Below are 13,464 nucleotides of genomic sequence, written 5' to 3' on the forward strand. Positions count from 1 at the left end.
CATATAGGCATGTGTAGGCCACACACAATACTGAGCCTCATCAGGAGCATGCCGAGGCATTGTAGGAAGGTCATACAGGCACGTGTAGGCCACACACAAAACTGAGCCTCATCAGGAGCATGCCGAGGCGTTGTAGGGAGGTCATACAGGCACGTGAAGGCCACACACAATACTGAACCTCATCAGGAGAATGCCGAGGCATTGTAGGGAGGTCATGCAGACACGTGGAGGCCACACACAATACTGGGCCTCATCAGGAGCATGCCGAGGCATTGTAGGGTGGTCATACAGGCACGTGGAGGCCACACACTATACTGAGCCTTATCAGGAGAATGCCAAGGCATTGTAGGGAGGTCATACAGGTATGTGGAGGCCAAACACAATACTGAGCCTCATCAGGAGCATGCCGAGGCGTTGTAGGAAGGTCATACAGGCACAAGGAGGCCACACACAATACTGAGCCTCATCAGGAGCATGCCCAGGCATTGTAGTGAGGTCATACAGGTATGTGAAGGCCAAACACAATACAAAGCCTCATCAGGAGCATGCCAAGGTGTTGTAGTGAGGTCATACAGGCACGTGGAGGCCACACACAATACTGAGCCTCATCAGGAGAATGCCGAGGCATTGTAGTGAGGTCATACAGGCACGTGGAGGCCAAACACAATACTGAGCCTCATCAGGAGCATGCCGAGGTGTTGTAGGAAGGTCATATAGGCATGTGTAGGCCACACACAATACTGAGCCTCATCAGGAGCATGCCGAGGCATTGTAGAAAGGTCATACAGGCACGTGTAGGCCACACACAAAACTGAGCCTCATCAGGAGCATGCCGAGGCGTTGTAGGAAGGTCATACAAGCACGGAGAGGCCACACACAAAACTAAGCCTCATCAGGAGCATGCCGAGGCGTTGTAGGAAGGCCATACAGGCACGTGGAGGCCACACACAAAACTGAGCCTCATCAGGAGCATGCCGAGGCGTTGTAGGAAGGTCATACAGGCACGTGGAGGCCACACACAATACTGAGCCTCATTTTGTCTAGTTTTAAGGACATTACATCAAAGCCTGTAGTGTGTTTTTCAACTTTAATTTTGCGTTTGAATGCAAATCCAGGACGCCATTGGTTAATACATTTGATTTCCATTGATTTTTTTTTTTTTTTTGTGATTTTGTTGTCAGCACATTCAACCTTGTACGGAACAAAGTATTCAATGAGAATATTTCATTCACCCCGATCTTGGATGTGTTATTTGTTTGTTCCCTGTTATTTTTTTGAGCAGTGTATCTATTGTATGTATGTACTTCAACCTTCCTTCCAAATTTCCATTCAGCCAGATAAGTGTCACCCATCTAAAGTGATTAGTAAACATGGAGCCCATCAGCAGGCAGCACTGATGACATCACACGGTGCCCTGAAGATGAGACCGCCTAAGCTTCAACATCATATTATAGAGGAGACAAAGTCCTGAGTCCTCCACTCCCTGTCCTGACAAAAATGTCTTCCCCCTGTTCCATATAAACTACTATGCCCTGTATCAGCCAGTCAGGAGCGACATCGCAACTCCACTGCAGCACTGGGCTCCAAACATGCCTGTGCTAACACAGCTCGTCACTATGTAAATCCTGTGTAAAACTGTGTAAATCCTTTTTTTCTGAAATCCAGAACTAATTACTAGTCAGATGAGATCAAAAGTGTCTCCTGTCAGCATTAGAAATATGTGAAGCCCCGCCCCTACGGAACTATAGTTAAATGATCTCCCTTAGAACGTTCATTCTGAGGGCTGTGTCCTTGCTCTTTCATGTCACTTTGCACCAAGACCTTATCAAATAGTAAAAGCTGATGGTCAACACTGTACTATACCTAATTGTGGCCTTATTACTATGCAAATTCTAGTTACCTGAGAACCAGGACTAACACTTGGTCAGCTGGGAACAAGTGTTTCATTTCTCTCCTGTATATAGCACAGCTATAATTAGCAAGTGAGAGTGCAAGTAATATCATCAATTGGAACAGTGTATATACCTAAAGCCCCGCCCATGCGGAACCACAGTTCATCAATTTCCTTCATTGTGAGAATCTTGTAATCTGGCCTAGATGGAACTTTGTACCATGACCATGTAAAACATCTGGGTGTCCATTGATATAACCCTTTGAACACAATAGTTGAATAATTTATATGGAAATGGCAGACACTTTGGACAGAGTATCTCTCTAATGGTCCTTTACCAGCACAGTGTGATGCACAGGGGTTCTTACAGTTGAATTTAGTCTTGAAACTGAAATAAAAGTGATCTTGGCACAGTCTTGAGAGTTTTTGAATTTATTTTTTTTCTAAAAAATTTGAAAATGCAGTTGTGCCTACAATTTAGGATATTACTCACATGCTGTACATGGATGAGTAATGATTTTATTTGTAACTATATTTTAATGTTTTTCTCTCTTTTTCTGTATGACAGTGTATTGAGTGGAACCAGTATTGCTGATATTGTATTACTGGAACAATTATCTTTACTAATGTATTTTCCCACATACAGCATGTTAGTAATACGAATGGTATGCACAACTACATTTTTTTATTAGGATAAAAAATAAATTCAGAAGCTCTAAAGATTAAAGTTTAATTATAGGGAGAGCTCCAGGGGCTCAAATCCCGGGGCCCCCACCACTTTACTCATAAGGGGGCCCCGACCAGCAATGTTCTACAGTCAGCTCACTCACAGCTGTCTCTGAGAGGGATGTGTCAGCCTAGAAATATGTGAAGCCCCGCCCTAGAGGAACTATAGTTAAATAATCTTAGAACGTTCAACGTTGCAATTGTGCAAATTCTCCCTCTTAAAAGATTGAATGTATAGTGAAATTTTGAGTGCAAACCTCCTTCCATCAGCAAGGGCATTGAAGATGAAGCATGGCTGGGTCTTTCAGCGTGACAATGATCCCTAGCACCAGGGCAATGAAAGAGAGGCTTCGTGAGAAGCATTTCGAGGTACTGGAATGCCCAGTCTACAGATCTCAACCAAATAAAAAAGTTGAAAGTCTGTGTTGCCCAGCGACAGCTCCGAGAACATCTGTTCTAGAGGAGATCTGCATGGAGAAATGGTCCGACATACCAGCAGCAGTGTGTACCTACCTTGTGAAGACTTACAGAAAACATTTGACTTCAGTCTTGGCCAACAAAGGAAATATAACAAATAGAGATGAGCGAGCACTAAAATGCTCGAGTGCTCGTTATTCGAGACGAACTTTTCCAGATGCTCGAGTGCTCGTCTCGAATAACGAGCCCCATTGAAGTCAATGGGAGACTCGAGCATTTTTCAAAGGGACCATGGTTCGGGAATAAAATGTGTTAATTAATTGAAAAAGAATGTCTTCTGATAAGTTAGCAGATGTATGCAAACATCTGCAATCTATTCTTCACTGTTCCGCGCGTATATTATCTCCCGACAAGTTAGCAGATGTGAAGAACAGTGAAGAATAGGATCATTTAAGTGAAAAACACAGTGAAGAATAGATTGCAGATGTTCGGCACATCTGCTTACTTGTCGGGAGATACGCTGTCTCCGTGCCCCGCTGTCTCCGTGCCCCGCTGTCTCCGTGCCCCGCTGTCTCCGTGCCCCGATGTCTCCGTGCCCCGCTGTCTCCGTGCCCCGCTGTCTCCGTGCCCCGATGTCTCCGTGCCCCGATGTCTCCGTGCCGCTCCGTGCCGCTCCCCGATGTCTCCGTGCAACGATGTCTCCGTGCGGCTCCCCGCCGCTCCCCGATGTCTCCGTGCCCCGATGTCTCCGTGCCCCGATATCTCCGTGCCGCTCCGTGCCGCTGCCTGATGTCTCCATGCTGCCGCTGCCCCATGTCTCCGTGCTGCCGCTGCCCCATGTCTTCGTGCTGCCGCTGCCCCATGTCTCCGTGCTGCTCCCCGGTGTCTCTGTGCTGCTCCCCGGTGTCTCTGTGCTGCTCCTCGTTGTCTCTGTCCTGCTCACCGTGTTCTGCAATGTGTTCTTCACACATATATATTGTTCTTCACATACTATTTTGTTCGCACCGTTCCGCGCGTATCTCCCGACAAGTAAGCAGATGTGCCGAACATCTGTAATCTATTCTTCACTGTGTTTTTCACTGTGTTTTTCACTTAAATGATCCTGTGTTCACTGTGTTCACTGTTTTTATTCTATTCTTCATTGTTCTTCACTGTGTTTTTTTAATTAAATGCTCGATCTCGAGCAGGGGAAATACTCGTCCGAGCAACGAGCAGTTTCGAGTACCTTAATACTCGAACGAGCATCAAGCTCGGACGAGTATACTCGCTCATCTCTAATAACAAACTATTGCGATTAACTTTTGTTCTATTGTTGTATTTTGCTATGTATCTATGACAACCTCTCGGGGCTCGCGCTTATAATGCACACGCCCCGGAAGGATGACGTCAGAGGCTAGAGAAAGCGCTACTCAGCGCGAAACGGCCCGTCGCCTTGCCGCTTGTCGGCGTCCTGTATTACCTGCATATCTGTGAATAAAATTTGAAGACTGCATTGGTGAGTGCCGCGATTTTCTTCTTCCATCTGTGACTGCTGCCCTTCTACGTTGAGCACCACTATAGTCTTCACATCTCTGCAGTATATTGCCAGTCGTCTTTACTCCAAACGGTCCCATCACGCCCAAGACTTTAAAGTGCATGTGGGTAGTGCCAGCACCGCTGCTACTTCGTTGTTATTTGATACCTTCTCTTTCTCTTACTGGTCTAGAGCACACCCGAAAACGCACCCTTCAGCGTGTGAACAGAAATGGACCCAGGGATGGAGATCAACACAGACACGGGCACTGCAGAAACGATGTTGAACACAGGCAGAGAGGACGCCGCTGCGTTTTTTGATCTTTGCAACAAAAGACATATGCTACAGATGATCAGCACAAAAATGTTGGAACATAAAGTTTTCTCCCTGGCGGATATAGAAATTAGACTGTTCTGGACTAACCATTCTTTACAGTCCTATAAAGATCACGGACGTGTCCCCAGAGGTTTGCAGGTGTACAAAGAACCAGCTCAGTATAAGGATGACCCGTTATTTATTGATGCTTGGAAAAAGTTACATCTGCAACATTCTATCGAAATTATGCAATTGGTGCTAGATAGGAATAGAACAGAATATGAACTGATCACCACTGAGCTTTGTAAGGCCAAAACAGAGCTAAGGTCACGCTTATCAGAAAGCCAATTTCAAACATTCTCTAAAAAATTGGAGAAAAAAACGCTGTTGTCACAGATCGAGGTGAAAAATAAGAAGAGGGATAAGTTCCTCCGAGACAAGCAAGACTTCGATGAATGTCGGGTTTTTGATTGGCACACAAGTAGCTACACCCACAGAAGAAGAGGAGGTAATCGGAGAAGAAATACCAAGAACAAAACTAACACAGACTTTTGGACTACTGAATCTGATTCTAGCCCATCGGATGAGGCTGGTTCAAATAACAGGGACACTATAGTTGTTAATAATGCGGATACCCCTGAACCTCCTATCCCTTTAGGAGACGCACACGTCGGGGCAGGCCGCGGAGGTCGAGGGAGAAAATCGAGTACGAAACGGAAGCAGGTCTCTAGGCGGTAACCGAAACATGTGATTTGTGTACTAATCGAACTGTGGTCAACCTTACTAATATTTCTCTTGATGATAATGTGATTTCCTTGTTATCGAAAGGATTGAATTTTGCCATACCCAATGTATTTGATTTTACTAATTTTGAAATAGATTTATTTAAAGCATCACGTAAACTTAATTTACGTAGATTCTTTCATGATAGGTATGTACCCGAAAGGGATCGGAGACCAGGCGAAATCCCTAGCATCATTGGACCCTTAGGGTTCAGTCCGCCTGATGCCACCCCCGAGATTGATATCTCAGATGTTCATTTGTTGCATAACTTGCAGTACATGCCTGGTACTGAACCTACCGGTAATGATATGACACTCACATCTATTGAAGAGTTTAGAGGAGGGGTTCCGTCCACCTTCTGCCCACCCTTGCCGGCCGGCCATCCAATAGATATCTTTGTCCAACGTGTCACCGAAGATGTCAGTGCCCTGGTCTACCCTTCAGTACCAGACAATCTATCTCCGGGCGAGAGACAGGCACTGAAATTCCTCAAAACGCAGGACAATTTAATAATTAAAAAGGCCGACAAGGGTGGGAACGTGGTGGTGATGTCACGGGACTACTATCTGTCTGAAGCCAAACGACAGCTTCAGGATGAGTGCACGTATAGACGCCTCGACCATGATCCAACTACTAGTTACTTATCACGCCTCCAGACCTTACTTAGACGTAATGTAGAAAAAGGAGTCCTCTCTAAAAGAACAGCTGAACGCCTCCTCCCAAAAAATCCTACATACCCAGTGTGGTATTTCCTCCCTAAGATCCATAAAACATTGTGCGATCCACCAGGACGCCCTATTGTTGCCGGCATAGGGTCTGTCACAGAGCCCATTTCCCAATATTTGGACTGGCTATTACGACCCCTACTGACTGACATCCCGGCCTATCTTAAAGATACGACTGCCTTCTTATTAGCCATTGAAGACCTGGTATGGCAGGACGGATTTAATCTCATCTCCATCGATGTGGAAAGTCTATATACCCGCATTCTGCAGGACTTAGGCGTTGATGCTGTCCGCCTGGTCCTGCGAAGTGCGGATAAGGACATCGAATATATTGATTTTGTGGGTGACGCATTAGAATTCGTATTATCCCATAATGCGTTTATGTTTGGGGATCGGTGGTATGCGCAGAGAGTCGCCACGGCCATGGGCACCCCAGTTGCCTGTACTTTGGCCAATATATTTCTGGCGGTCTTTGAATTCCGCTTTGTCCACTCTCTGCGCAACCCATTCGCCAAGCATATACGCACATACCTTAGATATGTGGACGATATTTTTATGGTCTGGGACGGTTCACATGACGAATTTCGATCGTTTGTTGACTACCTCAACAGTGCCAACGACATGAACATGAAGTTTACGGCTATATTCGGAGGTGACTCCCTTGACTTCCTTGACGTGAGGGTGAAAGTGGTTAATGGAACGCTGTTTACCGAAGGTTTCAGAAAACCCACAGCGACAAATGCACTTCTACACCACAGTAGTTTTCACCCCCCGCATGTCAAAAACAGTGTACCATTTAGTCAGTTTTTATGTCTTAAAAGACTTAACAGTGACAGTTTACGCTTTGAACAACAAGCACAGGAATTGGCATTGCGCTTTATACAACGGGGTTACCCAAAAGAAGGCATCCTTACCACATTTAACAAAGCCAATGCAATTCCTCGAAGGAGTTTACTTTCCAGTGTAAAGAAACGTGGCAACCAGGGTGGCACGAGATTTGCTTTCTCTTTCGACTTTAGCCCCCATGATGGTGCCATTCGTGAGGCTATTAATAAACACTGGAATGTGCTCCACCAGGAACCAAAATTGGCAGAAATCACAGCTTGCAGGCCCCTTGTGACCTTTAGACGTAGCCCCACAGTAGGTACTGAGCTAGTCCGGAGTAGATACTCCGTTCCCAGACAAAGTTGGCTCAGTCAAGGTGCTCCTAGAGGCAATTATAAGTGTGGACACTGCAACTTTTGTACGCACAATTTACAAGCAAAAACCTTAAATTGAGGGGGTGTGAAAATTGATGTGAAACACTTTATTACCTGTAGAACCACCTATGTGGTGTACGTCCTCATATGTACATGTAATAAATTTTATATTGGAAAAACTATCCGGAATATGTTTACGAGATTTAGGGAACACCTACATTCGGTGTCCACGGGTAACGGTTGTCCCAGACTGATTGAGCACATGAGGCTGCACCATTCTAATGAACCCAATCCACTCCGCTTCGCGGGCATAGAAAAAGCAGAAATTAACCCCTGAGGCGGCGATCGCCAGAGAGAACTCTTGCGCCGCGAGGCTAAGTGGATATTGAGATGCAGAGCCATGGGCCCTCTCGGCCTGAATGACCGTAATGATCTCAGCGTCTTCTTATGACTTTTGAAATAATACTGCTGGGTTTCGCAAAAAAACATACTGAATTCCACACAGGAAAAGTGCTTTTCTTCTGTATTCTCTTATTTGTTATTGTTTTTAAACACACTGTATGTTATGGACGATTGTCCAAGTTTGTACGTATTCACCTGTGTTGTATTGTTGCTATGTATCTATGACAACCTCTCGGGGCTCGCGTTATAATGCGCACGCCCCGGAAGGATGACGTCAGAGGCTAGAGAAAGTGCTACTCAGTGTGAAACGGCCCGTCGCCTTGCCGCTTGTCGGCGTCCTGTATTACCTGCATATCTGTGAATAAAATTTGAAGACTGCATTGGTGAGTGCCGCGATTTTCTTCTTCCATCTGTGACTGCTGCCCTTCTACGTTGAGCACCACTATAGTCTTCACATCTCTGCAGTATATTGCCAGTCGTCTTTACTCCAAACGGTCCCATCACGCCCAAGACTTTAAAGTGCATGTGGGTAGTGCCAGCACCGCTGCTACTTCGTTGTTATTTGATAACTTTTGTTCTGTTTTTCACCATAATTTGCAGATCATCTTATCTAAAAACATCACAAAAACATACAGAAATGTGGTTTCCTACAAACCTAAAAGTAAAGTCATTATTAGTTCATGTGATTTCATGTCATCGGTTTTCCCTTCATATTTGTTAAGTTTTACTTCTAAGCATCAGTGATTCAGAATGTAATTGCCAAACCACACGATGGCAACCGGCCATCCACTTCCGAAGAAGACCACGGGAAATGTTATTATTACGCCTTTTTCCTGTCGTCTGACTATATATATATATATGAAGGTCTTGTCAGGTTCTCCACAAGAGTCCGTCCAGGAGGGATCAGAGCAGAGCTCCTCACCATGGACATCCTCCACACGCTCCTCTACATGTCCCTCCTCATAGGTGAAGCTTCTTCTCATTATCAGAACTTGGATGTAGATGTTTTTTATTACGTTCTATTGGTCATTCTATGATTTTTTATGTCTTCACTACAGGTGGAGTAGAGATGGGAGTACGGAAAGGTAAGTATTTCCAATGTTTAGTTGTTTAGTTTCCTAGTTGCTGCTTCTTTTAGAAAATTTATATCTATTTTTCGACTGTTCAAAATTTTCTGGCTTTCTTTTGAATTTTCCTTGATTTTTTTTTTATTTGTGCCTTGGGTTGTAACCACCAAATATCTGAGTCTCTATGTAGGCAAAGTGTTACATGTTACACCTTCATCCATACTCTTTCCTGTGTCATTCTTCACCGGGATGCAATGGCGAGTTGAGCCACTTGCCTCAGGCGGCACCACCTGCAACAAGATAGGGGGCAACATTCTACAAAACAGAACCTGAAACTTAAAGAAAGTTAACATCCAATGTTAGCAACAGTGTTAGACAAGGCATGGAGATCGCACTTAACCTGATTTATTACTAGTGGATGGCGCGGTGGGGGCAGCGTCCTACAGCCCGCCTCAGGCAGCAGAGAGTTTAAGTTCACCCCTAGCGGGGTGTTTAGATACAGCAGCTCAGCTCAATGTAAGGTGGATACTTATATAATTCCACATAAGATACAAACATTTATCTCTTTGTAATGTAAATGTCTATATAATGGCACATTAGATACAGCAGCTCAGCTCTACGTACGGCAGACACCTCTATAAAATGGTATACAAGCTGTACACAGTGATTACACGCCAGTCACGTCTAGCAATATCACCTGTGATTGTAGTGAGAACGGAGCAAAAGGAGAACACTGTAGTCCTACAGCTGCATATTTCTCCATAGCCTTCATAGTTACATGACAATATACTGAACTATAGTTATGACATTTAAAGGTTAAAAATCTGTAATAAAGCTCAGTGCATATAATAAGGTTGAAGGATTTATGATTCTTAAATTGCTATGAATCAAGGAAGATCAAGGTTTTTGTACAGCAGCTCATGGTCTCTACTTCTTTATTGATGTTTTTCTCTAAGCACGAGAAGCAAAATGTGCTGAATCTGGAGAATGGCTAAACTGTTATAGAGATCCTATCGTCTTTGAGTGTAAAAATCAAGAAACTATCGACTCAATCAGCAGGTAAGAAGATATAAAAGTATTGTAAATTTATGTAAATTTCTGTGCTTCCTACCCTTAACCCCACCCCTGAGGGACCACATACAGTATAATATCCCTCTATTGTCCCACTATAAAGTGGCCCCTACCTAGGAGATTATACAGTGCTTGAAAAAACTTATTTGAAGGTAGAAGACCCCCTTTAAGTCAGTTTATAGGTTGTAATTGTTGTCATTCTTCTTCTAGTATACATAGCGATAAGTATGAAGACAGAGTTTGGGCGTTTAGTTGCAAGAGAAATCTCCCTATATCCGGGCGATGCTATTGGACGCCTTATGTCAATGACTATGATGGATTGCTAAACTATAACTGCCCAATAGGTGAAGCACTCTCAGGTCTTCATAGTGAGTATAACACTTACTACCATGACCGAAGGTAAGTCAATGCACCTGACATCTGCATATACATAAGACCTCCAACTACAGGCCAACCCTAAAGCCCAGATCACTCTCCTGCTTTTCTGGCCGCAGGACCTGCACTGATCATGTGACCATGTTTCTGCAGGTCCTTTACCATAAAGTATAGACTCCCTACCTCTCTTATGTCATATTGACCGCCTGGTATCAGCATACAGTATAATTCTCAAAAATGTTGCATGGCTCTTAAAGAAAACTATTTTTGTTGTGACCTAGATGGAAATTTTACTGTTGTGGAACAAATGTACGATACATCGCCGGATGCCAAGGGACCGACTACGTCAACGGGTTTGATTCTGAAATGAATTTTACGGTCCCAGATGGATATGTCCTGGTGGGAGCATTCAGCGAACATAAGAATTACTTTGAGTAAGTGGAGGCAATGATTTAGGCTGTGACATCATCTATTGTCAGTAGTGATGTAATGATGGGTCAGTGTTATCTATATAGAGGACATTGTACAGGGAGGGGGAGGAGATAAGCTGTGACATCATCTATTGTCAGTAGTGATGTAATGATGGGTCAGTGTTATCTATATAGAGGACATTGTACAGGGAGGGGGAGGAGATAAGCTGTGACATCATCTATTGTCAGTAGTGATGTAATGATGGGGCAGTGTTATCTATATAGAGGTCATTGTACAGGGAGCAGGAGATAAGCTGTGACATCATCTATTGTCAGTAGTGATGTAATGATGGGTCAGTGTTATCTATATAGAGGTCATTGTACAGGGAGGGGGAGGAGATAAGCTGTGACATCATCAATTTTCAGTAGTGATGTAATTATGGGTCAGTGTTATCTATATAGAGGTCATTGTACAGGGAGGGGGAGGAGATAAGCTGTGACATCATCTATTGTCAGTAGTGATGTAATGATGGGTCAGTGTTATCTATATAGGGGTCATTGTACAGGGAGGGGGAGGGGATAAGCTGTGACATCATCTATTGTCAGTAATGATGTAATGATGGGTCAGTGTTATCTATATAGAGGTCATTGTACAGGGATGGGGAGGAGATAAGCTGTGACATCATCTATTGTCAGTAGTGATGTAATGATGGGTCAGTTTTATCTATATAGAGGACATTGTACAGGGAGGGGAGGAGATAAGCTGTGACATCATCTATTGTCAGTAGTGATGTAATGATGGGTCAGTGTTATCTATATAGAGGTCATTGTACAGGGAGGGGGAGGGGATAAGCTGTGACATAATCTATCGTCAGTAGTGATGTAATGATGGGTCAGTGTTATCTATATAGGGGTCATTGTACAGGGAGGGGGAGGAGATAAGCTGTGACATCATCTATTGTCAGTAGTGATGTAATGATGGGTCAGTGTTATTTATAACATTGTCATTGTACACGGAGAAGGAGAGGAGTGTGAGGATACATCCTTTAAAGAAGCTACCTACAAACTAAATGTGAAGTTATAATAAGAGACCTTTTTGGTCATGGGGGAAGATTCCTTGATGTTAGGGATTGATAGGGTTAACCTGCAGGAGGCATCAGCCCAATCATGCTGATCTGCAGAATATCATTGAGAAAAATTGCCTCAAGGTGAATGTGGTACAAACAAATACAGAATATAATGGACGAAACTTTTAATAAATAATATTCATAAAATACACCTCTTCCTGCAAAAAACAAGCCCTCATATATCTATAATGACTATATGTTATGTCTAATTGTATTTTCTGTTTATAATACAGAGACAGAAAATGGAAGTTCCGATATTGTAAATCCCAATAATCCACCGGATCCATCGGGGTGCAGCTCCTCTATCAATGGACCCTAGTTATATAATTATGAAAAGGAACCAATCAGCAGGTGTGACCATACACACTGGAGCCAGAGTTATGTATTGTCTCTGGAGAGATGTGTAATCAGACCTTTGTGTGTGTTGTTAGTAGCAGCAGGATTGTGATTTATATTTCCATATTGCACTGTGGGCGAGTCCTCACACTGCTGTGCTCTGTGCACTAAATACATACACTGCCTGTAGTCTTATTCAAATTCTTATTCAATAAAAGTGTCCTGTAGTGTTGTGTGTTGTTACTTTGCAGTATTATTTATGCGCAGTTCACACTATGTCATGGGGTGTTACAAAGTTTCCCTGGAGCTCAGTGCGTTCACTATAGATAAAGGGAATCTGCGGACCTTTACTCACACTGCTGTGCTATTAACTTTTTGCAAAGAATGCTCCACAGCCTCTTCCCATTGCTCTAAGTAAAAGCTGAAGCAGAGTTGTAGATGAATACTACAGCAGTCACTCAGAGTAGAGGGGAAGAATTCTAGTGCAGTTTAGAGAGTTAAGAGCACAGCAGGGTGAGGATACAACCACTGTGGTACAATCCTGGAATGTGTACATGCAATAGTACAATCAGTCACCAATAGAAGTGATAGGAGGACACACTGCCCCCTGCTGGTGTGATGATGTGGGGAGCCATGGCATAGGACAGTCAGTCACCCCTAGTAGTGATAGGACACACTGCCCCCTGCTGGTGTGATGATGAGGGTGGTCATGGTATAGGACAGTCACCCCTAGTAGTGATAGGAGGACACACTGCCCCCTGCTGGTGTGATGATGTGGGGAGCCATGGCATAGGACAGTCAGTCACCCCTAGTAGTGATAGGAGGACACACTGCCCCCTTCTGCTGTGATGATGTGGTGGCCGTGGTATAGGACAGTAACCCCTAGAAGCAATAGGAGGACACACTGCCTCCGGCTGGAGTAATGATATGGGGCGCCATGGTATAGGATAGTCAGTCACCCCTACCAATGATAGGAGGACACACTGCGTGTGATGATGTGGGGGGCTGGAGGCATTACTGGTGTGATGATGTGGGGAGCCATGGCATAGGACAGTAACCCCTAGTACTGATAGGAGGACACACTGCCCCCTGCTGGTGTGATGATGT

General features: G+C 44.2%; 2 protein-coding genes across 2 annotated transcripts in view; both read left to right on the top strand.

Moving 5' to 3' along the window:
• The window catches only part of LOC140126138 (hemagglutinin/amebocyte aggregation factor-like), a 105,994-nt gene that overhangs the window by 62,259 nt on the left and 30,271 nt on the right, over nt 1-13,464 (top strand). The window lies entirely within an intron of this gene.
• LOC140128865 (hemagglutinin/amebocyte aggregation factor-like) lies at nt 8,340-12,589 on the top strand. The gene is made up of 7 exons (XM_072150569.1): nt 8,340-8,354; nt 8,836-8,937; nt 9,030-9,056; nt 9,995-10,097; nt 10,320-10,508; nt 10,766-10,918; nt 12,255-12,589. The coding sequence occupies exons 2-7, from the start codon at nt 8,895-8,897 to the stop codon at nt 12,292-12,294; spliced, it is 555 nt and encodes a 184-aa protein (XP_072006670.1). The 5' UTR covers nt 8,340-8,354; nt 8,836-8,894; the 3' UTR covers nt 12,295-12,589.

This window comes from Engystomops pustulosus, chromosome 4, assembly GCF_040894005.1.
Source record: "Engystomops pustulosus chromosome 4, aEngPut4.maternal, whole genome shotgun sequence".
In the NCBI taxonomy this organism is placed as follows: domain Eukaryota; kingdom Metazoa; phylum Chordata; class Amphibia; order Anura; family Leptodactylidae; genus Engystomops; species Engystomops pustulosus.